This window comes from Mobula hypostoma, chromosome X2 (assembly GCF_963921235.1).
Source record: "Mobula hypostoma chromosome X2, sMobHyp1.1, whole genome shotgun sequence".
Lineage (NCBI taxonomy): Eukaryota > Metazoa > Chordata > Chondrichthyes > Myliobatiformes > Myliobatidae > Mobula > Mobula hypostoma.
The window spans coordinates 6,002,636-6,026,775 of record NC_086129.1 but is presented as its reverse complement, the minus strand read 5'-3'; the positions used below and the strand labels follow the sequence as shown (position 1 = coordinate 6,026,775).

Below are 24,140 nucleotides of genomic sequence, written 5' to 3'. Positions count from 1 at the left end.
ACGGTACTTGGTCTCCCTTTCTTCCTTAGCACTCCCTCCTCCACACAATAGGCTACTGGCTACCTTTATAATTCTGCTTCAGAGAGAGCTGTCTCCGCCGAAACCCGCAGCTCCTCGTCTCGCTCCTGCGCCTGTACAAATTCCTTCCTGCCTAATGCTAAGTTTGCCACAGCTCCCTCACTTCCTCCATCTTTTCACTTTCTACCATCCCCTGGTACAAGGCCGGTAAAAACGTCTCAGCCAATTCTATATTTACGTCGGCAGCCTTTCTAGACGTATGCTGAGTCACTGCGCAAACGTGATGAACCTGTGAGTCCATGGGCGGGGCCTCAATGCTGGCAGGCTGGCTTGTCAGTTTTACTGCTGAGAACACATTTCCGCCGGCGAGGTCATTACCGAGTAAGACTTCCACGCCTTTCATCGGTAGTTCGCGCCTCACCCCGATCGTGACCGGTCCGGAGACAAAGTTGCTTTGTAGGTGTATCTGGTGCAAAGGTACTGCCTCAGTCCCTTTTCCAATACCTTTTATGACCCTGACTTTCCCAGTCTCGGACTCTGAATTAAAGTCTAACACACCCTTTAATATCAATTACTGACACGCTCCCGTGTCTCTCCAGATCCGTACTGAAACTGGGTTTAACCCCTCCTTCACTGACACCAATCCGGCAGAGATAAACCTCTCGCGCCCTTCCTGAACTTTGTCAGACTTCTTCTCTCCTAGCGGTTTGCTTACCAGCTCAATACAGCCAGTCGGAACCGCCGCCTTTCCTTTTCCCGTCTCCTTCTTTGGGGCGAAGCACCTGGACGCAAAGTGTCCGACTTTCACACAATTATAACAGACGACCCCAGGAGACTTCCTATCAGACTGCTCCCGGTCTACCTTATCCTTCTCACTAGCCCCCGGTTTACTTACTGACTTTTCTGGCGGACTCTTCCCGCCGTCCTGACTACCCTTCTGGTAGCCTTTACTCGGGGCAAACTTCACTTTATGCGTCAACGCGTACTCATCCGCAAACTTAGCAGTTGCGGCTAACGTGGCTGCCTCTTTCTCATCGAGGTAGGGTCTCATACCCTCAGGGACACAACCTTTAAACTGCTCAATCACGATCAGCTGTAGTAGTCTGTCATAATCCCCATTTACCCCCTTCGAGGCGCAACAACGCTCACAATACGTCTGCATCTCACGGGCAAACTCTAAATACGTGCGGTCCCACTGCTTCCTCGCATTCCGGAACCTCTGCCGGTATGTCTCCGGGACCAACTCATAAATCCTGAGGATGGCCTCTTTTACCACCTCATACCTCTGGGCATCTTCCGCTGACAAAGCTGAGTAAGCTTGTTGGGCTTTCCCTTTTAGTACACTCTGAAGCAAAACAGCCCACTTATCCCTCGGCCAGTCCTGACTTATAGCCACTTTTTCGAAATGGAGGAAGTACCGATCCACGTCGGTATCGTCAAATGGGGCAACCAGCCTAACCTCCTGGGTCGCCCGGAACCCTCCACCTTGGTTCGGCACGAGCCCCTGCTCTGCCCTTATCTTTAACTTCTCCAGCTCAAATTCCCTTTCCCTCTGTTTCTCCTCTCGCTCCAGCTGCCTTTCTCTCTCTCTCTCTCTTGCCTTTCTAACTCTTTCTCTTTCTTCCGCCTTTCTAACTCTGTCTCTTGCCTTTCTAACTCTCTCTTCTGCCTTTCTAACTCTCTGTCCTTCTCCTCTCTCTCTAACTGTCTCTCTCTCTCTTTCTCTTCTCGCTCCAACTGTCGTACGCGGAACTCGTGCTCGAGTCTCAGTTTTTCGAGCTGCACCTGTACCGCGTCTCCAGCAGGTTTTTCAATAGACACCACCTCCAGCTCGCCTTGGGGAAACACACCTTTAGATACATAGTGCTCTACGATAGCTCTGTGTATCTCCTCTCTCCTCATTGTCGACTTCACCTTAGCAAGATTCAACCGTTTGGCCACAGCTACCAATTCCGCTTTCCTGGCATCCTCTAATGCCTCCAAGGTCGGCGCCTTTATAAATTCCTCAGCCTCCATTTCTGCTGTTTGTCTTTTCTTTCTTTCGGGAATTTTAACCCAATCAATTTACTCCGTCCCAAATTTAGCGTTCAAAATCGCGGACGAGAACCCCACTTATGTTACGTACCCCGTAACTGGGTTGCCAAACCAGCAGAAATGGATCACTCAGTTGGAGTCTGGAGTACTAGAACTAAGAAAGTTTTATTAAAGAAACAAGCAACACAGTACTCTAATCAAAAAAGGATAATAAATGCAACAGTTCAGCAATGATAAACACACATGTACACGGAATTAAGATAACAAGATTAATCAAGCTCTATCGTTGTCTAGGGGTAAATGACCAGTTTCAAAGTGACACAAAGTCCAGTTCGATTTAGTTCAGTTCGCAGTAATCGTTGCCGAGGCGATGGACAACGTCGGGGGAGAGAGAGAGAGAGAACGGGAACGACTGATCATTCAGAACGGCTTCCACTCACAGACCGGCGATATTGCTCACAAGCAGCTTTCGGGCGGGTCCTTTGTGATGTCACCTGAGGTCACCGACTGTGACCCCTCCTCCAGATGCGGTCGATCCTCTGCAGTGAACCCGGCACCCAAGCAAGGGCGGACACACACCGGGTTCCCGCTGATCGTACCTTTCCACCCTATGCGTCTATGGCTTGGTTCCGCAACCAGCCTTCCAAACGACTTCCGCCGACTTGCGGGGAGGGGGGGGGGCACCGCTTCCAGGGTCTCGTTACCTCGTGGTATCGTGTGTGTCCTGCCTTAGCGAACCTGTCTCTTTTTATCCCCCTGCTGGGGTATCGCCTGTCCATTACTTCAAACAGTTCAGGGTTCAAAGGGGGAGCCGCTCTAGACAGCTCTCTCTCCCGTCCCTTCATTACACATCTCCAAATGCTGCTCCATTGTCTTCCTTATCTGTCTCTCTCCCGAAGACAGGTAGCAGACCAACTGCTGATCACACAGGACAGCTAACATCTTATCTATGTGTATTCTTGTCACACGTTGGAATGAGGACTGGACCTGGACAAGTTCCCAAATATTCTGCCTGTGACTGAGTTACTGAGAGTTTTTTTGGGGTTCTTGGATATGGAAGTGTTTGTTTATCATCAGAAACTGACATTTTCTTGGTCCTTTTCTGTAGAGTCGCAAACACAAACTACATCAAGAGTTTTACTATTGAGGAGAATGATAACGGTAAGTGATTCAATACAATTTCACAAGTTACAATATACAAAATTTACTTCAATATTCTGTGTCCGACAAACAGTTCCTTTGAAGTACATACTTACAATGGAAGCACATTCAATTGATGAAACAGCTCGGAAGGTTCAGTCAACATTTTTCAGAAAAGCTATCTCCCACGAATGTTCTAAATATTAAATCATTAATTTATCACAATCTGACACCGCGGGGATCACACCTGTCTGATGTAATCGGTTTGTGAATAATTTAAAAACCTTTATTTTTAAATCTGTTGATGTAAGTCCCCGTGGAGCCGCTAAATGGTATTAAAACCCCAGGCAAGTGCTGCTTCAACATTTCATTCCGAGAGATCGCCTGGAGCACAGAGGGACAAATCACTGGACAGAGAAATGTCTGCAATGTTCGATAGGTACAAAAGTGTGGAGAAAATATTGTACTTGTTGATTGCCGTCATTGGAGTTCCCGGTGGGTGAGCAGAAGAATTAATATTTTTGCTGTTTCTGTGTGTTAACCGGTGTTAAGCTATTTATGATCATTTGACAAGCTTCTATCTTGATGATCATTAAGCAAAAAATATCCGTCCGAGATATCGATCCTGTCAGTTCAACACTCTGATCTTTTCATATTTAATAACAAGCGGAACTAAACTTCTGTTTCTCCCCTAACTCTTGGGATCGACTCTAATGTTGTTATTGCCGTGAATGAGACCTTGTCCTGCGTTGCTCCAGTGCTGTGGACGAGCAGCTCTCCGGGAGGCTGTGACTGGGAGGAATTAAATGGGACTCTCTACATAGTTGTCCCAATGGTGGGGGCAGGCGGCTCTCCGGGAAGGTGAGCCGGGCAGGTTTTAATGGGAATTTGTCGTGATTTTTCGCGGTGCTGGGGAGAGGCATCTCTCTGGGAAGGTGTGACTGGGAGGGTTTTACATTGCGGAGTTCACCGTTTCTGAGTTATTGATCATACAGAACCCCAGGTCCTGTGGTTTTATGGCTTCCTCTGAAGTCGCTCAGTCGGATACTACTGTCTGTTGGTCAATAATCTGGGTCCGATCACCTGCACCAGTGCCCGCGGATCTTTTGCTGTGTATTATCGAATTGAACTGCGCTGTAGATTTAATCCATCAAAGGAACAACTCAGCCTTAGGTTACTAACTTGTTTCTGCTTTCCCTCTGAGACGCGTCGTAAATCGGGGCATTGTTTCGTCCTGACGGAGGGTCTCGGTCCGAAACGACGGCTTGTTGAATGTCAGGGATGCAGCTCTCCGCGAAGGTGTGACTGCAAGAGTTTTAACTGGACTTTGTCCAGTTCTGTCCCAGTGCTGGGGATAGGCAGCTATCCAGGAAACGTTGACTGGGTGGGGTTTACATTGTAAAGCTCTCTGTTTCTGAGTTAGTGTTCAGAGAGGATCCCTGGTCCTGTGTTTCATGTCTGCCTGTGGAGACTGTCACAGTCGGATCCCACTGCCTGTTGGTCAAAAATTGGGTCAGATCAGCTGAGTCAATCTGCTAACCTGTGTTATTGAACTGATCTGTAGAATTAATTCATTAACGGAGCCACTCAGCCTCAGGTTGCTACGTTGTTCCTGTTTTCCCTCTGAGACCCGTCGTAAGTTGACGAGGGTAAAGCGGTGGAAGTTGTCTCTATGCATTTCAGTCAGGCCTTTGACAAGGTTCCACACGGAAGGTTAGTTAGGAAGGTTCAATCGTTAGGTATTAATATTGAAGGAGTAAAATGGATTCAGCAGTGGCTGGATGGGAGACGCTAGAGAGTAGTGGTCGATTACTGTTTGTCAGACTGGAGGCCGGTGACTAGTGGTGTGCCTCAGGGATCTGTACTGGGTCCAATGCTGTTTGTCATATACATTAATGATCTGGATGATGGGGTGGTATATTGGATGAATAAGTATGCAGAAGATACTAAGATAGATGGAGTTCTGCATAATGAAGTAGGTTTTCAAAGCATGCAGAGAGATTTAGGCCAGTTAGAAGAGTGGGCTGAAAGATGGCAGATGGAGTTTAATGCTGGTAAACGTGAGGTGCTACATTTTGGTAGGACTAATCAAAATAGGCATACATGCTAAATGGTAGGGCATTGAAGAATGCAGTAGAACAGAGGTATCTAGGAATAATGGTGCATAGTTTCCTGAAGGTGGAATCTCATGTGGATAGGGAGGTGAAGAAAGCTTCTGGTATGCTGGCCTTTATCAATCAGAGCATTGAGTACAGGAGTTGAAACTGTACAAGGCATTGGTCAGGCCAAATTTGGAGAATTGTGTACAGTTCTGGTCACCGAATTATAGGAAAGAAGTCAACAAAATTCAGAGAGTACAAAGAAGATTTACTTTTATGTTACATGGGTTTCATCACCGAAGTTACAGAGAAAGGTTGGACAAGTTGAGTCTTTATTCTTTGGATCGTGGAAGGTTGAGGGGGGACTGCATAGAGGTGTTTAAAATTTTGAGGGAGATAGATAGAGTTGACGTGGATAGGCTTTTTCCATTGAGAATGGGGGAGATTCAAACAAGAGGACATGAGTTGAGAGTTAAAGGGCAAACATTTAGGGGTAACATGAGGGGAAACTTCTTTACTCAGAGAGTGGCAGCTTCCAGCAGAAGTGGTTGAAGCAGGTTCGATGTTGTTATTTAAAGTTAAATTGGACAGCTATATGGACAGGAAATGAATGGAGGGCTTTGGGCTGAGTGCAGCTCTGTGGGACTAGGTGAGAGTAAGAGTTCGGCATGGACTAGAAGGGCCGGGATGGCCTGTTTCCGTGCTGTAATTGTTATATTGTTATATAAATCCGTGGACTGCTTCGTGCTCAATAAGTATCTCGGCCCGAAAGGACGGTTTGTAAAATTCCACGGATGCAACTTCACCAGCTGAGTCCCTCCAGTATTTGATGTGCGCTGCTCTTGTATGCATTCGTGGCCGCTTCAGATGCTGAGTTTCCAGAGGCCTGGCCAATCAGGGGTAAATCAGTGAAACTGGCCCCATTAACGACTGGAATCGGAATGATGGTTGTTGTTCATACAGCTCGTTTTTATCGCCTACGATTCCTCACGCATCGTCTTATCCCCACACTGAGGAAAGCAGGTCAGAGACAGTGTGACCAGTGTCTGATTTACATTAGCAGCCGTTCACAGACTCCAGCACTCCTGATCTTTAGCTGAAACCCGACCTCGTGTTATTTCCCGGAGAATGTGTTCACTAACGCCCAGTGTCTGTTCTCTCTCCCTCTCTCTCTCTCTTTCTCTCCCTCTCTCTCTCCCTCTCTCTCTCGCTCTCTCTCTCACCCTCTCTCTCTCCCTCACCCTCTCTCTCTGTCTCTCTCTCTCTCTCTCTCTCTCTCCCTCTCTCTCTCTCTCACCCCTCTCTCTCTGTCTCTATCTATCTCTCCCCCCTCTCTCTCCCTCCATCTCTCCCCCTCCCTCCCTCCCTCCAGTGAATTTAGCGGCGATTGTGATCCTGTCCCGGGGAAAGTGCGGCCTCTCTGTCTGCACTACTCGCTACCTGGTGGCCATGGCAGCGGCTGATTTACTGGCCGTTGTCACCAATGTAATTTTATATCGAATCAGAACTTTTTACTTCCCGGACAGTTTTCTGAGCATCACCCCTGTGTGCAGCGTTATCGATTCACTGACGTTCACAGCCACAGACTGTTCTGTCTGGTTCACCGTCACCTTCACCTTTGATCGGTTTGTCGCCATTTGCTGCCAGAAGCTGAAAACAAAATATTGCACCGGGAAAACTGCGGCTGTGGTTCTGACAACAACCGGCGTACTGTTCTGTCTGAAAAACATTCCCCGATACTTCACGTTTGAACACAGCGTGATCATCGACAATGTACCATGGTTTTGTAGAACCATAAACAATTATTTTACTGACCCTGGATGGATGGGATATGACTGGCTCGATACAGTTTTAACTCCGTTCCTCCCTTTCGCTGGGATCCTGCTGCTCAACGCTCTGACAGTCAGACACATTTTAGTGGCCAGTCGGGTCCGTAAGGGGCTGAAGGGTCAGAGCAAGGGGGAGAACCGCAGTGACCCGGAGATGGAGAACAGGAGGAGGTCTGTGGGTTTACTCTTCACCCTCTCCGGCAGCTTCATCCTCCTGTGGATGGCATACGTTGTAAATGTCATATATTATCAGCTCTCAGGAAAAGGATCTGATTTCAGTGATTCCGAATGGATCTTTCACTATGTCGGAGTTTTGCTGAGGAATTTCAGCTGCTGCACGAATACATTTATTTACACGGTGACTCAGTCGAAATTCAGGGAGCAGCTGATCGGCGCGGTGAAATACCCGGTCACCTCGGTGCTTCAGTTCATGAATAAAGCCGCGTCCTGAGCACTAGCCAGTGCGGGCCGCTGTGTGTTGAGCCCGGGCTCCGGTTCCTCTCATTCACCGCCTGATGGCCACGGTGTTATTTCCGGGCGGGTTTTCCCCGCTACCGGCAGCTCCGGGACATTCGGGTAGTCTGTGTGGTGGAGGGAGGGAGCATGGACGTGAGGGAGTAAAACACCGTCATGGCGACTCATAAACTCGGTGTCCCGCCATATGCCAATCAATGTAGTGCTCCAGAATGCCGCCCAGCATTTGGTCTGTGGATATGTCTATCTATTCCCTTTCCTGCTCAGTACCTCACAGTCTGACGTCCCCAGACAACTGTAGGGCTGGTGTGATACTGGGTGGCTAATCCACTGCCAGTTCTCTAGTCTCCAACTTTCACATGAATAACGGGCTAACGTGAAAATATAGGGCGGGGTATGGATAAGCACTGTTTTTTTTTAATTGTTGAAAAGCCGCCCCATCTTAATGACCGCTTCTGCTACTGGGAATGACTGACGCCAGTAGCTGAAAGCAGATTGTAGCTGGGAGATTAGTATCCAAGGATACATATAGTATGGAATAAACAGGCTGGAAGGCAGAGGTGGTGGCGTAGCTCTGTTTGTTAAAAAAACAAACAAACAAACAAAATAAAATCATTAGAAAGAGGTGATATAGGGGCGGAAGGTGTTGACTCATTGTGGAAAGAGCTGAGGAACTACAAGGTGAAAAGACCCTTTACAGACCATGCAACCGCAGTAAGGATGTGACCTACAAATTACAACGGTAAATAGTGAATGCTTACCGAAAGGGAAATGGTAGAATGGTCATGGGGGATTTAAATGTGCATGTAGATGGGAAAAAAATCAGGTTAATCCTGGATTCCAGGTCGGGGAATTTCTAGAGTGCCTTCGAGATCGCTCTTTAAGGCAGCTGACGTTCGAACCTGCTGGAGGATCTGCTCTTCTGTACTGAGAAACTGACTGGAAACCTGAAAGCAAAACCACCTTTAGGGGCAAATGAGCAGAATGTTTCTGAGTTCACCCTGAGGTTTGAGAAGGAGAAGCGAAAATCAGATGTGCTGGTATTACAGCAGAGTGACGGTAATCACAGAGACAATTACAATTGGTCAGAATTAATCGGAAAAGAACACTGGCAGGGACAACGGCAGAGCAGCAATGGCTGGAATTTCCGGAAGCAATTCTGAAGGCTCGGGATAAATACATCACAAAAGAAGAAGAATTTTGCAGGAATGTCAATGCCTAAGAGAGGCGATATAATTGAGTAAAAAAATTGTGGGAAGTTAGACAATTTGGAAGCTTATGAAAACCAAAAGAAGTCAACTAAAAAGTCATTAAGAACGTAAAGATGGAATACGAATTTAAGCTAGACAGTCATATAAAAGAGGACACCAAAAGTTTCTTCAGCTACTTAACGTGTTAAAGGGAGGAGACAGTGAATTTCCGGCCGTGGGTAAACGAGAATTAGTAATGGGGGCAAACGGAACGGCGGACAGAATCAGTATTTTAGGAGTGTGGGGAAAAATTGGCAGATGGTGCACAGTGTCAGGAAGTGCATAGAAGAAGAAATGAAAGGGTTAACTATTTTATAAATGGAAGGAAAATGTATTGTAACACGCGCTTCTTCCAGGATTAATCAGGGGGTGATAATCCCCCAGCCCTGCCAAATTTAATAAATCTTGTTTGGGTGGATGCTGCGTGATGTGTCCCCTGTTATAAATCAGTATCCCGAAATAACAAACAGTACATAATATGCGGTTAATCGATTAAGCTTTGTAACTATTACTTTGACTACATGGTCAGTAGAGAAAAAATATACTAAATAAAAAATAAGGCACCAATCTCATTGAACAATCATGTGCACACGAAGTTGGAGCTCACGCAGTTCAGTTGTTCTTCTTCCTCCATCGATCTCCTCCTTTGGGCCCCCGCTCGGAGACGACCCCTTCCGGCGATCTACCACATTTCTCCGTTCTCGTCTTCTCTCTTCATCTCTGTCTCTCTCCTTCTCGAAAAAGCCCGCAAAAGCAACTACTTCCAGAATCACAAGACAGGGCAACAAAATCCTGATTGGCTAACATGCATCAACAGTCTGGTTATCTCCGCCCATAACCAAAACATTGCTGCTACAGAGAAACCATTCCTTCAGCAGTGAACATTGCAAAAAGAAACATTACATAGCAGTGAACCCTTACAGCGCGTTACACTCCACCCCCCACCAAATTTAGTCATGTCCTCATGACGTTGAGATAGTTCGCCAACCCCTCCTACAAACACAAAGTCCAATTCAGATGCAAAGTCAGTGAGATAGCTCGCCACAACAGCAGAGGTCACGCACTGTTCCCCAGGCGCTGCATAGGTCAACCTATCCGGTGGTTTACTAATTCTCTGAAACATCCGTACACGCTCACCTAACTCTTCAGACTCAGACGCTGCTGGTGATACTTCGTGTCTGCTTGCCGAGTCCTCCCCCGATCCATAACTAATGCCCCCACCCCCGCAACCCGGAGCCCTCTGCCCCGTGTCCAGGCCCCACTTTCTCTCCTTCAATGTCCTGCTGTAAACCAGGCTGCCCAGAACTCACCCACCCCCTCCACCTCACCTGACTCAGTGGGAAAAGGGCCAGGGCTTTCTTCCTCAATCAATGGGGAGTTAGCGAAAGGCAGCATGTACCTCACATCCAGATCATCATCCTCCGATTCAGCTTCCCTCTCATGGGCGCGGCCCGGCCCAGCCTTTCCCGCTGTGGGCCATGCAGTCGCCCTGCGTTTTCGCAGAGTCCTCTTACTAGGTGTAGGCTCCAAGTCGGGCTCTGTGTCTACCTGCACCTCTTGTCCCAGGGGCAGCAGGTGGTTCCGATGGAGAATCTTGACAGGCCCCTTCCCCTCCTCTGGTCTCACCCGGAAAACCGGTAGGTTTGGCATCTGACTCTCCACTACATAGGGTGTGGCCGCCCAGCGGTCAGCAAACTTGTACTTTCCTGGTAGCCCCAAATTCCTTTTGAGGACTCGGTCTCCCGGCAGGAGTTGGGAGAACCTCACTTTCTGATCATACCTCCTCTTATTTCCTCGATTCTGCTTGGCGGCCGCGACCCCAGCCAATTCATAAGCGCTTCTGAGCTCACTCCTCATATCACACAAATACTTCAGATAAGGCTTCGGTGGTAAGTCACCCTCATCAGTCCCAAAACAAGGGTCAATGGGCAAACTCGCCTCGCGCTCAAACAACAGATAATATGGCGAGTACCCAGTAGCTTCATTTCGTGTACAGTTGTAACAGTGAACCAGATCTAAATATGTTGACTCCACCAGCTCTCCCTGATCTCCATGGTCCCGAGTACGTCTAGCAAGGTCTTATTAAACCCCTCAGGCTGGGGATCGCCCTGCGCGTGATAGGGCGCGTCCTCGATTTCTCAACTCCAAGCATGCCCAGTAACTCATAGATGAGTCTGCTCTCGAAGTCCCGTCCCTGGTCACTATGTATCCGCCTGGGAAGGCCATAATGAACGAAATATTTCTCCCATAACACTTTTGCCACCGTAGTCGCCCTCTGGTCCTTGGTAGGAAAAGTCTGAGCATATCTGGTGTAGTGGTCAGTGATGACTAAGACATTCGCCGTGTTGCTGGCATCGGGGTCTATGGACAGGAAATCCACACACACCAGGTCCAGGGGCCCTGCACTCTGTAAGTAGGACAAAGGAGTTGCCCGCGTAGGCAGTGTCTTCCGGCGTATGCAACGAATGCACGACTTGCAGTATTCTTCAACCTCCGACTTCATTCGAGGACAGTAAAACCGGTCGCTGAGCAATCCATAGGTCTTCTTCACCCCCAAATGTTCAGACTCATCATGAAGTGACTTCAAAGCAATCCTCCGATACTTCTCGGGCAGAACCAGCTGGCAACGCCGGGGTCGGACCGGTCATGACGTGACCCGGTATAAGATCTGGCTCTTCAGCTCCAATCGAGGCCACTCTTTCAGTAATGGAGGCACCGAAGTGTGTTTCCTCTTCTCTGTCCGAGCGATGTCTCAATTTTCTACCGCAGACCAACTAGTGCCAATGTCCGGGTCATCCCGCTGAGCAGCTGCCACTTCCCCAGAACTCAATTCCGGCAGCAGTCAGGTTACAGTAAACCTGGGCTATGGCGTCATCAGAAGCCCTCCATTGATCCACTGCTCGATCCTGCCGCTCCTTTTCCTCTGCCTTCACCGTGATGGCAAACTGACACATGGCCATCACCCCAGGGGCGGAAACACTTTCCCCCTCCTCGACCCTGTCCAGTCCCTCATGCACCTGTCGGGACAAAGCACCCATTGATCCGCTGCTCGATCCTGCCGCTCCTTTTCCTCTGCCTTCACCGTGATGGCAAACTGTCACATGGCCATCACCCCAGGGGCGGAAACACTTTCCCCCTCCTCGACCCTGTCCAGTCCCTCATGCACCTGTCGGGACAAAGCATCCGCATCAATGTTCTGGCTCCCCGGCCGGTACTTCAGGCTGAAATCATCCACCTCGGTCCAAAAGTCTCTGACAGGTTTAGATATTCTCCACCCTCCTGTCCTTTCTCCCCCTCCCTTTCTTTCCCAGGGGAGGGTAACCACACAGAAGCTGATTCAAGGGGTGACTCACTTTGGCGTGGCCCGTCAAGAATCTCCGATAATAACCACAGAACCCCAGGAACGAGCGCAGGGCGCTCACAGTCTGGGGCTTGGCCAGGTGGTCACCGCTTCTATCTTAGCCGGGTCTGCAGCTACTCCATTTGTGAGATTATGTGTCCGACTTAGATAACAGACAGGGAAAGTTTTAACCCTGCAGCTTTCAGGCAGCCGAGCACCTTCAGTAGCCTCGCTTCATATTCTTCCAAGGTGGATCCAAATACTGTGAGGTCATCCAAATACATGAACACCACAGGCAAGTTCATATACCCAACCGTCTTCTCCATGATCCGCTGGAAGTTCGTAGGGGCTCCCGATATGCCCTGGGGCATCCTTTCGAACTGGAAGAATCCCAAGGGATAAGTGCCGTCTTCTATTTGTCGGCCTCACTCATGGGGATCTGGTACTATCCACTCCTCAAATCCAGCACATTAAACCACTTCGCACCACTCAGACAGGCCAGCGCGTCTTCGAGCCTCGGGACGGCATACTGGTCAGGGACGGTGCGCCTGTTCAGAGTCTTATAGTCCACACACATGTGTACCTTCCCATTCTTCTTCCGGGCCACTACTATTGGGGACGCATAGGGGCTTTGGGACTCAGTGATGATCCCAGCCTCCTTCAACTTACACAAATGCTGCCGCATGTCTTCCACGTCTGCAGGGGCTAGTCGCCGTGATCTCTCTCTAAACGGGGTGTCCTCGGTCACCCGGGTAGTGTGACGAGTGCTCTTGGAACAACCAACATCAAACTCGCCAATGGAAAATACACCTTCCAATCTCAACATCTCCTCTGCCAGCCTCCTTTTCCAACCCGACGGCACCGGGGAGTCCCCGAAGTTGAATGACTCAGGGGTCAACTTTCCCCGCTTTTCCAATAGTTTTTCCCCGGAGTGCCTCACGGGGGCGCTAAACATTACCATCAACGGGAACAAATGCGCCAGGGGCATCCCCCGCTTGAAGGTGACCTCCCTCTTCGTAGTCTTCCTGACGATCACTGCCATCCTGCCCGCCTGTACAACCGAGGGCTTCTGCAATTCGGGCCTCACCAGCACCCCAGCCAGAAATCCCAACACCCCCTTGTGGTTCTCCAGAGCGTCCACTAAGAGGGGTTCGCCCTCAGGCCCTCCAGGAAATATGGTGGGTCTCCATCACACTCGCTACCTCCCCGGGCCATTGGCTTCGACTGGGTGAACCACACGGTGTCCTCGTTTAAATTTGGTATCCAGCCCAATGCTGCCACGCACTTCCTCAAATGCACCTTGAAACACTGGGTACACGGACAGGGTCCCCAAAGATCTCTCCCTCGCCTTCTCCTTACAGGCCCCCATGAGCCTCCTCACCAGAGGGGTGATGGTCCCCACCAGAATTGAAACGCAGCTCTTCTCAACTGGGAAACCAGCACCACTGTATCAAGACCCTCAGACACTCCCACATCGGCCTCCGAGAACTCCAGTTTCACTGACAAATAACCGTCGTATGGATAATCACCAGCACTGAGACCCCAAATCTCCAGTGCACTGAATGGTGTCAAGGGTAAATGCTTCAGATACCGGTTGTAAAACGAATGGTACAGTAACGTGACCTGCGACACCGTGTCGAGTATGGTTTTAGCGAAGGTACCCTCTATCAATAGCGACACACTGGAGTGTGGTCCCACTAAGCCTTCAGGAATAGGGTCTTTTGCTTTCGGGAATTCCTTCGTACATTGCTGGGAATGTGTTCCCCCAGAGATACCAGGCCATTCCCTCACTGGGTCCCCTCTAGGTTTTCCCAACGACTCTCCCCGGGGTACCCGGGGGCTCATTCCCCTTCTGGCGTGACAACTGCTGCCAGCAGCCCTCCGCATTGTTCATCCCCTTGCGGGATCTGCACCCCACCATCAGCTCCATCATATGGTGGGGTGGGGGTCACACCCGCTGATAACAACCGACGTATCTCCGTTCTCAACTCTGCCAGAATCTCTTCTACTGCTCCGCGGGGTAGGCTATCTGTGGTCACTTCACCGTAGGGGACACTACCGAGGACTATACCCTGCTGACTGAGTCCTCCCACGCTCCCGCCGCGTTCTCCTCTTCCCGTAACTCTCTGATCAGCTCAACAAAAGATGGAGGGGGCGCGTCTTGCGAGACTGTCAGAGACCCCACACAATCAGATCATGGGACAGGGCACCCCTGGCTATATGGTCCATTCTTAACTGATCCACCTCAGTACCCTGAATGACTTCTCTGCGCCGTAAGCAATTTAGCTGCCTCTGTAGCCGCAAAATAAAGGCAGCTAGCTTCTCCCCCTTCTCCTGATGCATGTTTTAAAACCCCATCAGGAGCTCCACTGGGCTTCCAGTCGGATCAAAATCATTGCCCAGTGCTTGTTGATAACTGACAGCCGTCGCTACGGGATAATGTAACCTGACGGCTCTCTCGTCAACGGCCCGCCCATTCAAACTTTCAACCAATCACTGTCGCTTTTCATCATCCGAGCACTGCCACTCATCTAACAACTGAGAGCTCCGTTCCGCCCACGTCTCATACTCCTCCTCTCCTTTAGGTGTGGGTGTTATTCCAGAGAATAGGTGGAGCCTGCCATAGCTGGGACTTGGCATCTGAATTTTCCATTTATTCGCCAGTGAAGTAAGGGCGGATACAACCTCAGAATTCTCACTCTTCACCAGGGGACGTGGACTAATTAGACCTTCCAACTCCGACCACTCTTTCCCCTCACTCCTCAGAAATGATAGAACCCTGTTTTTGAAATCTCCGCCGCCAGCTACCTCCGCGCTGGTCTGCATGAAGACAAAAGCTGCATCCGCCATTTTACCAAGGCTCCGCTCACGATCGCAACTTCAACAGAACTTAACAGTGGAATTAACAATTCATCCGGAGCACAAATATCTGCCCCACGGGTTCATTTCTCAGGGTAATTACACAGCATCCAACAGAATCAATCCCGAACGTAGCCCCCACAATTGTAATTCTCGCTTTGCCTAGCAGCTTCATCTTGGGGTGATAACCCCCTGCCCGGCCAAACTGAAGAAATCTCGTTTGGGTGGATACTGCTCGATGTGTGACCTGTTACAAATCAGTGCCCAGAAATAACAAACAGAACACACTTTGCGATTAAATGATTAAGCTTTATAACTCTTACTTTGACTGTATGGTTAGTAGAGAAACAAAATTGAAAAAAGGGCCCAATCTTATTAAACAGTCTGTGCGCAAAACTGGAGATCACTGATAGGCCGTTCTGTCCCCATCGGCCTCCTCCGATCGTCACTGCCCTTTGGACCCTCGCTCCAAGTCCACCCTGTCCGGCAGTCCAGCAAATCTCTCCATTCGCGTCTTCTCTCTCCATCTCTGTCTCTGGCAAAATCCACTGCTCCCAGATTCACGAGACAGAGCAACAAAATCCTGATTGGCTGACATGCATCCCACAGTCCTGTTATCGCCAGCCATAACAGGAACATTGCTGCTACAGAGAAACTGTTACTTCAGCAGTGAACATTACAAAGAAGCCATTACATTAGCAGTGAAACCTTACAACGCGTTACACATACGAGAAGCATCTGGCTTCTCTTGGGCTGTATTCCCTGGAGTTCTGGGGAATGGGGGGGGGGCGGGAGGGGAATCTCACTGAAACATTCTGAATTTTAAAAGCTCTGAACAGCTTAGGAATGCGAAAGTTATTTCCCATGGTAGGTGAGTCTAGGACAAGAGAGCACAACTTCAGGGTCGAAGGACAACCATTTCGAAAAGAGATGAGGAGAACTTACTTTAGTCAGAGGGTGGTAAATTTGTGGAATTTGTTGCCACATGCAATTCTGGAGGCCAAGTCATCGGGTGCATTTAAGACAGAGAGAGATAGGTTCTTGATTAGCCAGGGGATCAAAGGGTATGGGGAGAAGGCAGGGGAGTGGGGATGACTGGAGAATTGGATCAGCCCATGACTAAATGGTGGAGCAGCCTCGAAAGGCCGAATGGCCGACTTCTGATCCTATATCTTACAGTCTTAATTGAGTTGACTGAGTGAATCCATTCCCACATTCAGAACAGGAGAGTGGAACCCCCCAGTGTGAATTCGCTGATGTATTTTAAACTCAGATGACCGAGTGAATTCCTTCCCACAATCTGATCAGGTGAACGGTTTCTCCCCAGTGTGAATTTGGTAGTGGCTCACAAGTTTGGATGACTGAGTGAATCCCTTCCCACATTCAGAGCAGCTGAAAGGTTTCTCCCCAGTGTGAACTCGCTGATGCACCTTCAGTCGAGATGACCAAGCGAATCCCTTCCCACATTCAGAGCAGGTGAATGGCCATTCCCCAGTGTGAAGTCGCTGATGTTCCTTCAGTTGAGCGGAATGGGTGAATCTCTTCCCACATTCTGAGCAGATGAATGGTTTCTCCCCAGTGTGATCTAACTGGTGTGTCAGTAGTCGAGAACGGCGAGTGAATCCTTTCCCACAGTCTGAGCAGGTGAATGGCCTCTCCACAGTGTGAACAAACTGATGATCTTTCAGCTGAGCTGCATCGGTGAATCCCTTCCCACATTCTGAGCAGAGGAATGGTTTCACCCCAGAGTGGATTTGCTGGTGTCTCAAGAGCTGAGATGACCGAGCAAATACCTTTCCACATTCAGAGCAAGTGAACGGCTTCTCCCCGGTGTGAACTCGCTGATGCTCCTTCAGTACAGATGACCGAGCAAATACCTTTCCACATTTAGAGCAGGTGAATGGCCTCTCCCCAGTGTGAACTCGCTGGTGTGTCAGTAGGTCAGATGACTGAAGGAATCTCTTCCCACAGTCTGAACAAGTGAATGGTCTCTCCCCAGTGTGAACTAACTGATGTTGTAGCAGGTGATTTGACTGAATGAATCCTCTCCCACAATCTGAGCAGGTGAATGGCTTCTCCCCAGTGTGAACTCGCTGGTGGGTCTGTAGGTTGGACAATTGAGCGAATCCCTTCCCACAGTCTGAGCAGGTGAATGGCTTCTCCCCGGTGTGAACTCGCTGGTGTCTCTGTAGTTTGGAGGAGTGAGTGAAGCCCTTCCCACAGTCTGAGCAGGTGAACGGCATCTTTTCAGTGTGAACTCGCTGGTGTTCATTCAGTTGAGATGACTGACTGAACCCTTTCCCACATTCAGAGCAGGTGAATGGCTTCTCCCCAGTGTGAACTCACTGGTGTCACTGTGTTGTGGTTGAGTGTGTGAATGTCTTACCAACGTCCGAGCAGGTCAATTTCCTCTCACTGGTGAATTTTCTGATATACCTTTAGCATCAATAACAGAATGGCTTCCCACAGTCAGAACAGGTGGAGCATCTCACTATGGTGTGAACTTGCTGATATATCTTCATTACTGGATGACTGAGCGGTTCCCCTCCCTCACACAGAGTGGGTGAATGGCCTCTCCCCACTGTGAACTCACTGGCGTGTCTGCGGGTACCTGTGAGTGAATCTCTTCCCACATTGAGAGAAGGAGAATGATATCTCCCTATGATCAATTCTCTGGCAATTCAGAAAGTCAGACGTTTGAATGCCTTGTACAATCAGTGCAGTTGAGAACTGATCTCCAGTGAACAAATCCTGGTGTGTTCTCAGCTCCTGGTTCTAGTGAATTACACAGAGTTAAAACAGAAAACTTTATTTCAGAGACAGAATACATTTACCAGCTGGGATGAGATACTTCTTCATCTCCAAGGATCAACAACAGATGTGTTGGCGTTGCAAAGAAAATATTTGGTTACTCCTTAAATATCCAGACAGAGACAGAAAAACTGATGTTTTGTTGTGTTTAAGATTCCCGTACACAAGTGCTCTGCAATTTCAAACCTGTAAAAATATTTGCAAAAGACATCAATTGGTGAAGGACAATATTTCAGGAGAGGTTTTAGTCTGTGGTGAGAACATCAGAACAAAAGAAATAGTAGCAGGAGTTGGCCATCTGGCCCTTAGAGCCTGATCTGCCATTGAATAAGATCATGGCTGATCTGGCCATGGACTCATCTCCACCGACTGCCTTCTCCCCATAACCCTTAATTCCCCAACTATGCAAAAATCTATCCAATCTTGTCTTAAATATATTTACTGAGGAAGCCTCCACTCCCTCATTGGGCAGAGAAATCCACAGATCCACCACTCTCTGGGAAAAGCAGTTCCTCCTCATCTCCATCCCAATTTACCCGAATTTTGAGGCAATGTCCTCTGGTTCTCGTCTCACCTACCAGGGGAAACAACTTTCCTGCCTTTATCTTATCTATTCCTTCCATAATTTTACATGTTTCTCTATGATTTCCTCTGAATGTGAGCTCTGGCGTCACAATTTTACCAATTTCAACACAAGTTGGGGGTACTCAACTTGAGATATACCCCAGGATACTGTGGGAAGTGAGGGAGGAAATTGCTGAACCTCTGGCGATGATCTTTGCATATCAATAGGGAGAGGAAAAGTGATAGAGGGTTCGAAGACATTTTTCCCTTTTCAAAAAAGGGAGTAGAGCTCAGCCAGAAAATTACAGACCAGTGGTTCTTACTTCAGTGCAGGGCAAGTTGTTGGAGAAGCTCCTGAGAGGCAGGATTTATGAGCATTTGTAGAAGCATAATCTGATGTGGGATAGTCAGCATGGCTCTGTCTAGGGCAGATCGTGCCTTACGAACCTGATTGAGTTCTTTGAGGATGTAACAAAACACACTGATGAAGGTAGAGCATTGGATGTAGTGTACATGGCTTTCAGTGAGACTTTTGATAAGATTCCTCATGTGAGGCTCATTCAGAAAGTAATGAGGCAAGGATCCAAGTAGACCTTGCTTTGTGGATCCAGAATTGGCTTGGCCACAGAAGCCAGAGGTGGTTGTAGATGGTTTGTATACTGCATGGAGGACGGTGACCAGTGGTGTTCTGCAGGGATGTGTTCTGAAACTCCTTCTCTTTGTGATGTTTATAAATGATCTTGATGAGGAAGTAGAAGGGTGCTGATGACACAAAAGTTGAGGATGTTGTGAAGAGTGTGGACAGTTCTCCAGCGGTTACAACAGGACGCAGATAGGTTGCAGAACTGGTAGATGGAGTTCAACCCAGTTAACTGTGCTGTGGCTTATTTCGGTACATCAAATCTGAAGACAGAACACAATATTATGTTGGGACTATTGGGAATGTGGAGGATCAGCGAGACCTTGTGGTCCATGTCAATTTTACACTCAAAGCTGCAGCACTGATTGACAATGTTGTTAAAAAGGCCTTCATCAACCATGGAACTGAGTTCAAGATCGGTGAGGTAATGTTACAGCTATATAAGACCTTCTTTAAACCCACTTAGAGTCTTGAGTTCAGTTACCTCATTACAGGAAGGATGTGGATACTACAGAAAGACTGCAGAGGAGATTTACAAGGATGTTACATGGAATGGAGAACATGCCTTATGAGAATAGGTTGAGTGAACTTTGGAGCGACGGAAGATGAGAGGTGACCTGACAGATGTGTATAAGATGATGAAAGGCATTGATCATGTGGATAACCAGAGGGTTTTTTCCTCGGGCTGAAATGGCAAACACGAGGGGCATAGTTTTAAGGTGCTCGGAAGCAGGGTTAAAGGGGATGTCAGAGGGAGGTTTTTCACACAGAGAGTAGTAGGTGCATGGAATGCACTGCCAGCGATGATGGTAGAGGCAGATACCATGGAGTCTTTTGAGAGACTGTTAGATATGTACATGGAGCTCAGGAAAACAGAGTGCAATGTGGTTGGGGAATCCGAAGCAGTTTCTAGAATAGGTTACATGGACGGCACAACACTGTGGGCCGAAGGGCCTGTAATATATTGTAGATTTCTATGTTTCTATATACAATCATCTTCGAACAAGGCACGGATCAGACATTCTGACTGACCATCAAATTCTCTGACTGTATTCCCGTCTGTGTGAGAATGCGCTATTTCTGACTTCAATCAACCTAAGACTTGGCTCAATATGCCTCTGTCCTTTGGTATTATTTCAAGTTCTGGTCATGTTCCACAAGACAACAAAGAACACTTATTTCGACATGTATGGTCTTGGAGATTTACTAATTACTCAGATACCCTCCCACCAGCTGATTGACAGTGATGAACCCATCGATGGCAATGCCAATGAATATAAAGTGGAGGGCAGTGGCTATTCTCATTGGACTGCGGCACTTTTGTGATGTAAAAGCCACAAGTCACTTGTCATCGAGGCAAAGGTGTTTCATATCGCTATTTACTCAGAGAGAACTAAAGCTGACGGAAGGTTTTATTTCCATACAGCTCAAATTGACATTTTCACTGACTGGAAGGTGAACTCTTCAACAGAGATTAACTGGGAACTATATTTTTGTTCCGACTTACAAATCCTTGGATTTACATAGCTGAAACACGGCAGTGTTTGGGAGGTACATTCGCTCCCATTTCCTTCGACTGCACAGGAACAATGCTTGGTAGTGTCATCCATGGCTACCTCTTTACCCAGAAGTCCCCACGACCCAGAAACCTGTCTGTCAGCCACCGAACAATAGAGCGGTGCGCATGCGCCGCAGAAACGGCGGCGGCCCAGCGCTCATCAGCCGAAAGCCTGGCGGCACTGGGTACGGATCGTGGGGCTGAGAAAGAGGGAATGGACCGGGGCTGTCCTGGGGTGCAGGACCAGTGCGCCAGGAGCTCACAGTAATAGCCCGTCAATCACGTTTCAGACGCCGCTGATTAATTCCCCACCGGAGACCCCTCCCACCTGCGGCCGGTCTTTGTGAGCCTCTCGTCTGCTGAGCGCATGCGCGATATTTGGGATTACCTCATACTTCTGCGCATGCGCGTGTTAGCAAACAGAAGGAAATCTGCAGATGCCGAAATCCAAAACAACAGACGGAAAATGCTGGGGGAAAGTCAGGGAGACAGACGGCAACTATGGAGAGAAGTGAACAGTCGGCCTTTCAGACCCAGACCCTTCTTCAGCACTGGAAAGGAAGGGAGGGAGTCAGAATGTGGGGCAGGTGAGGTGATAGGGTAAACCGGGAGAGGGGGAGGAGTGAATTAAAGAGCTGGGAAGTTGATTGTTGAGAGATAAAGGGCTGGAGAATAATAATAATAATAATAATAATGAATATTCTATTGATTCCGAGTGGTAAACTCATTCGTTTCAGCAGCAACATCTAAAAGCACAGCAAGCAGCGGACAGACTTTACTGAAAATAAACTACAGAATAATAATATACACAATAACACTGTATCAGTGTGCAATAATAATGTATGAAACAACAATGCAGAAACTATTGAACTATGATGTGTGTTCACCTGTCGCAGAAGATTTTTGTTACGATCCTTGTGAGGGCGGAGCTGAGTGAATTTGTTGAAAAGGGGTCGGAGGCTTTGCTGCCTATTCAGTAGGTCATGGGGAGGATGTTCCGGATTGTCCATAATCGATAACAGTTTGTTCAGTGACATCCACTCCACCACTCACTCGATAGAGTCCGGGTTGTGGCCAAGGATGGATCCAACCTTTCTGATGAGTTTATTTAGTCTTTCCCAACGTAAAGCAGCGAAGAAGACTGCACTCGCTACAACAGACTGGTAAAAGATCTGCGATATCCTGCCAGGTATTTGTCCTCCTCCACCATCGCAACTTCTTCTCCCAGAATGTATCCAGGACTCATCACAGTCCTCTCCCTCCTAAAATCTATCACCATTTCCCTGGTTTTGACCACGCTCAGGAGCAGTTGATGCTTCCCTCACTATTCCACAATCCTGTTAAACCAGCCCTCTGTACCCCGAGTCCTGCCCATCTCTGATGCACCCAACTACGGCAGAGTCATCAGAGAACATCTTTCAGTGGCCAGACTCAGAGTTGCACTGAAAGTCTGAGGTGTTCAGTGTGAGCAGAAACGGAGACAGGACAGTCCCTTGTGGGGCTCCAGTGTCACTCATCTCCACCTCAAGCACAGAACCACCCAGCGGTACAAACTGGGGTCTATCTGTCAGGAAGACAGTAATCCAGTGAATTTGTCTACGCCCATCCTTGCTCAGACGACGTGGCTGGATTGTATTGAAGGCATTAAAGAAATCAAAAACAGTGATTCTAACAATGCCACCAGCATCATCCCGGTGGGAGTGAGCTCGCTGCAACAGGGAGATGATGGTATCATCCGCTCCCTCATGAGGTTGGTAGGGAAACTGTAGAGGGTCCGAGGTAAGTCAGGACCGGCCTCTGCATCACCTTCATCTCATAAGATGTGAGGGCGATTGGTCTGTAGTGATTGTCCTCATTAAGTTCGGATAATTACCATACTGGGTAAAGGACCAAGGCAGGAGTTATTCCACATCTTTTCCTGACTCGGTCTCAGATTGTCAGGGTGCACCAAAATACCAGACAGCAGGCTCGTACAGGCTTTCAGTACCCTGGGGATGATACTGTCGGGGTCAGCAGATGTAGCCTCTCCGGCTGTTTCCTACCCGGACCTACATTCACTGTCCATCTCCCGGATGGCCTCATCTGCACAAGGTGCACTGAGATGCAGCTCCTGAGAGACCGTGTTAGGGATCTGGAGCCGCGGCTCGATGACCTACAGCTTATTGGAGAGAGTGAACAGGAGATGGAGCGGAGCTACAGGGAGTCAGTCACCCCGAGGCTGCAGGAGTTAGATAAGAGGGTGACTGTCAGGAGAGCGAAGGAAAGAGCTCTGGTAGTGGAGGTGTCCCCTGTGGCCATACCCCTCAGTAATATTTTTCTCGTTATGAATACGATTGAGGAGATGACCTGACAGGACGAACATGGCGATCGGGTCTCTGGCACAAAGCCTGGTTCCGTGGTGCAGAAGTGAAAGAGGAAGATGCGAAATGCGGTAGTCATAGGAGATCCCATAGCGAGGGGAACAGACAGGAGGTTCTGTCAGCCTGATAGAGATACCTGCATGGTGTGTTCCATCCCAGGTACCAGGGTACGGGATGTCTCGGATCGGGTGCAGAGTATTCTGAAGGGAAAGGGTGAACAGCCGGAAGTCTTGGTACATGTTGGTCCCAATGACACAGATAGAAAAAGGGAAGAGGTCCTGAAGAGAGAATTCAGGGAGTTCGGTGGGAAGCTCAAAAGCAGGACCTCTGGGGTAATAATCTCAGGATTGCTGCCTCTGCCACCTGCTAGCGAGTGCAAGAATAGGATGATCAGGCGTATTAATGTGTGGCTGAGAGACTGGTGTAGGGGGCAGGCCTTCAGATTCCTGGATCACTGGGGCCTCTTCCACGGGAGATCCGACCTGTACAAAAAGAACGGGTTACACCTGAACCCAAAGAGGTCAAATGTCCTTGCGGGCACCTTTAATAGGCTGTTAGAGAAGGTTTAAACTAATTTTGTAGGGGTGTGGGAGCCGAGTGATAGAGTTGTGGAAGGGGAAAACAGAAATAAATCAAAGATAGCGTGCAACAGAGATAATCGAAAGAACGGGCAGAAGATGAGGGATAACCACAGGGTAGATGAGTTGAAGGGCAATAATGACATGGTGCAGTTAAAACAGAAAGCAACAAATACTGGACTGAAAGTGTAATATTTGTCTAGCCCCCTGGCAAGCCTCGGGGTCGCTCAGCTCGCTGTCGTCTAGGGAAACAGCCCTCGGCCCCGCCAAACTGGGTAATTAGTTTGTGTGGATGCTGTGTGATTTACCCCACCCCTCCCAAATAACAGACAATACACCATGAAAGAACAGGAATTCTGCAGATGCTGGAAATTCAAGCAACACGCATCAAAGTTGCTGGTGAACGCAGCAGGCCAGGCAGCATCTCTCGGAAGAGGTACAGTCGACGTTTCAGGCCGAGACCCTTCGTCAGGGCTAACTGAAGGAAGAATTAGTAAGATATTTGAAAGTGGGAGGGGGAGGGGGAGATCCAAAATGATAGGAGAAGACAGGAGGGGGAGGGATGGAGCCAAGAGCTGGACAGGTG

The 24,140-nt window shown here is 48.7% G+C and overlaps 2 protein-coding genes across 2 annotated transcripts; one reads left to right on the top strand and one right to left on the bottom strand.

Moving 5' to 3' along the window:
• The first annotated feature begins 3,596 nt into the window (after positions 1–3,596).
• Positions 3,597–7,571, top strand: LOC134340948 (probable G-protein coupled receptor 139). Its single transcript, XM_063038546.1, has 2 exons — positions 3,597–3,687; positions 6,664–7,571. The coding sequence occupies exons 1-2, from the start codon at positions 3,612–3,614 to the stop codon at positions 7,569–7,571; spliced, it is 984 nt and encodes a 327-aa protein (XP_062894616.1). The 5' UTR covers positions 3,597–3,611.
• A 7,710-nt stretch (positions 7,572–15,281) lies between these two features.
• On the bottom strand, positions 15,282–20,960 carry LOC134340944 (gastrula zinc finger protein XlCGF57.1-like). Its single transcript, XM_063038542.1, has 2 exons — positions 20,945–20,960; positions 15,282–18,040 (listed from the first exon to the last, which is right to left on the bottom strand). Exon 2 carries the CDS (start codon positions 17,284–17,286, stop codon positions 16,348–16,350), a length of 939 nt encoding a protein of 312 aa, XP_062894612.1. The 5' UTR covers positions 17,287–18,040; positions 20,945–20,960; the 3' UTR covers positions 15,282–16,347.
• Positions 20,961–24,140: the final 3,180 nt, after the last annotated feature.

Excerpts from the sequence above, each read along its gene's own strand:
- LOC134340948 (XM_063038546.1), top strand. The coding sequence starts at position 3,612 with ATGTCTGCAATGTTCGATAGGTACAAAAGTGTGGAGAAAATATTGTAC. Across the intron at positions 3,688-6,663 it reads TGCCGTCATTGGAGTTCCCG|TGAATTTAGCGGCGATTGTG; the intron begins GTGGGTGAGCAG and ends CCCTCCCTCCAG.
- LOC134340944 (XM_063038542.1), bottom strand. The coding sequence starts at position 17,286 with ATGCCGTTCACCTGCTCAGACTGTGGGAAGGGCTTCACTCACTCCTCC.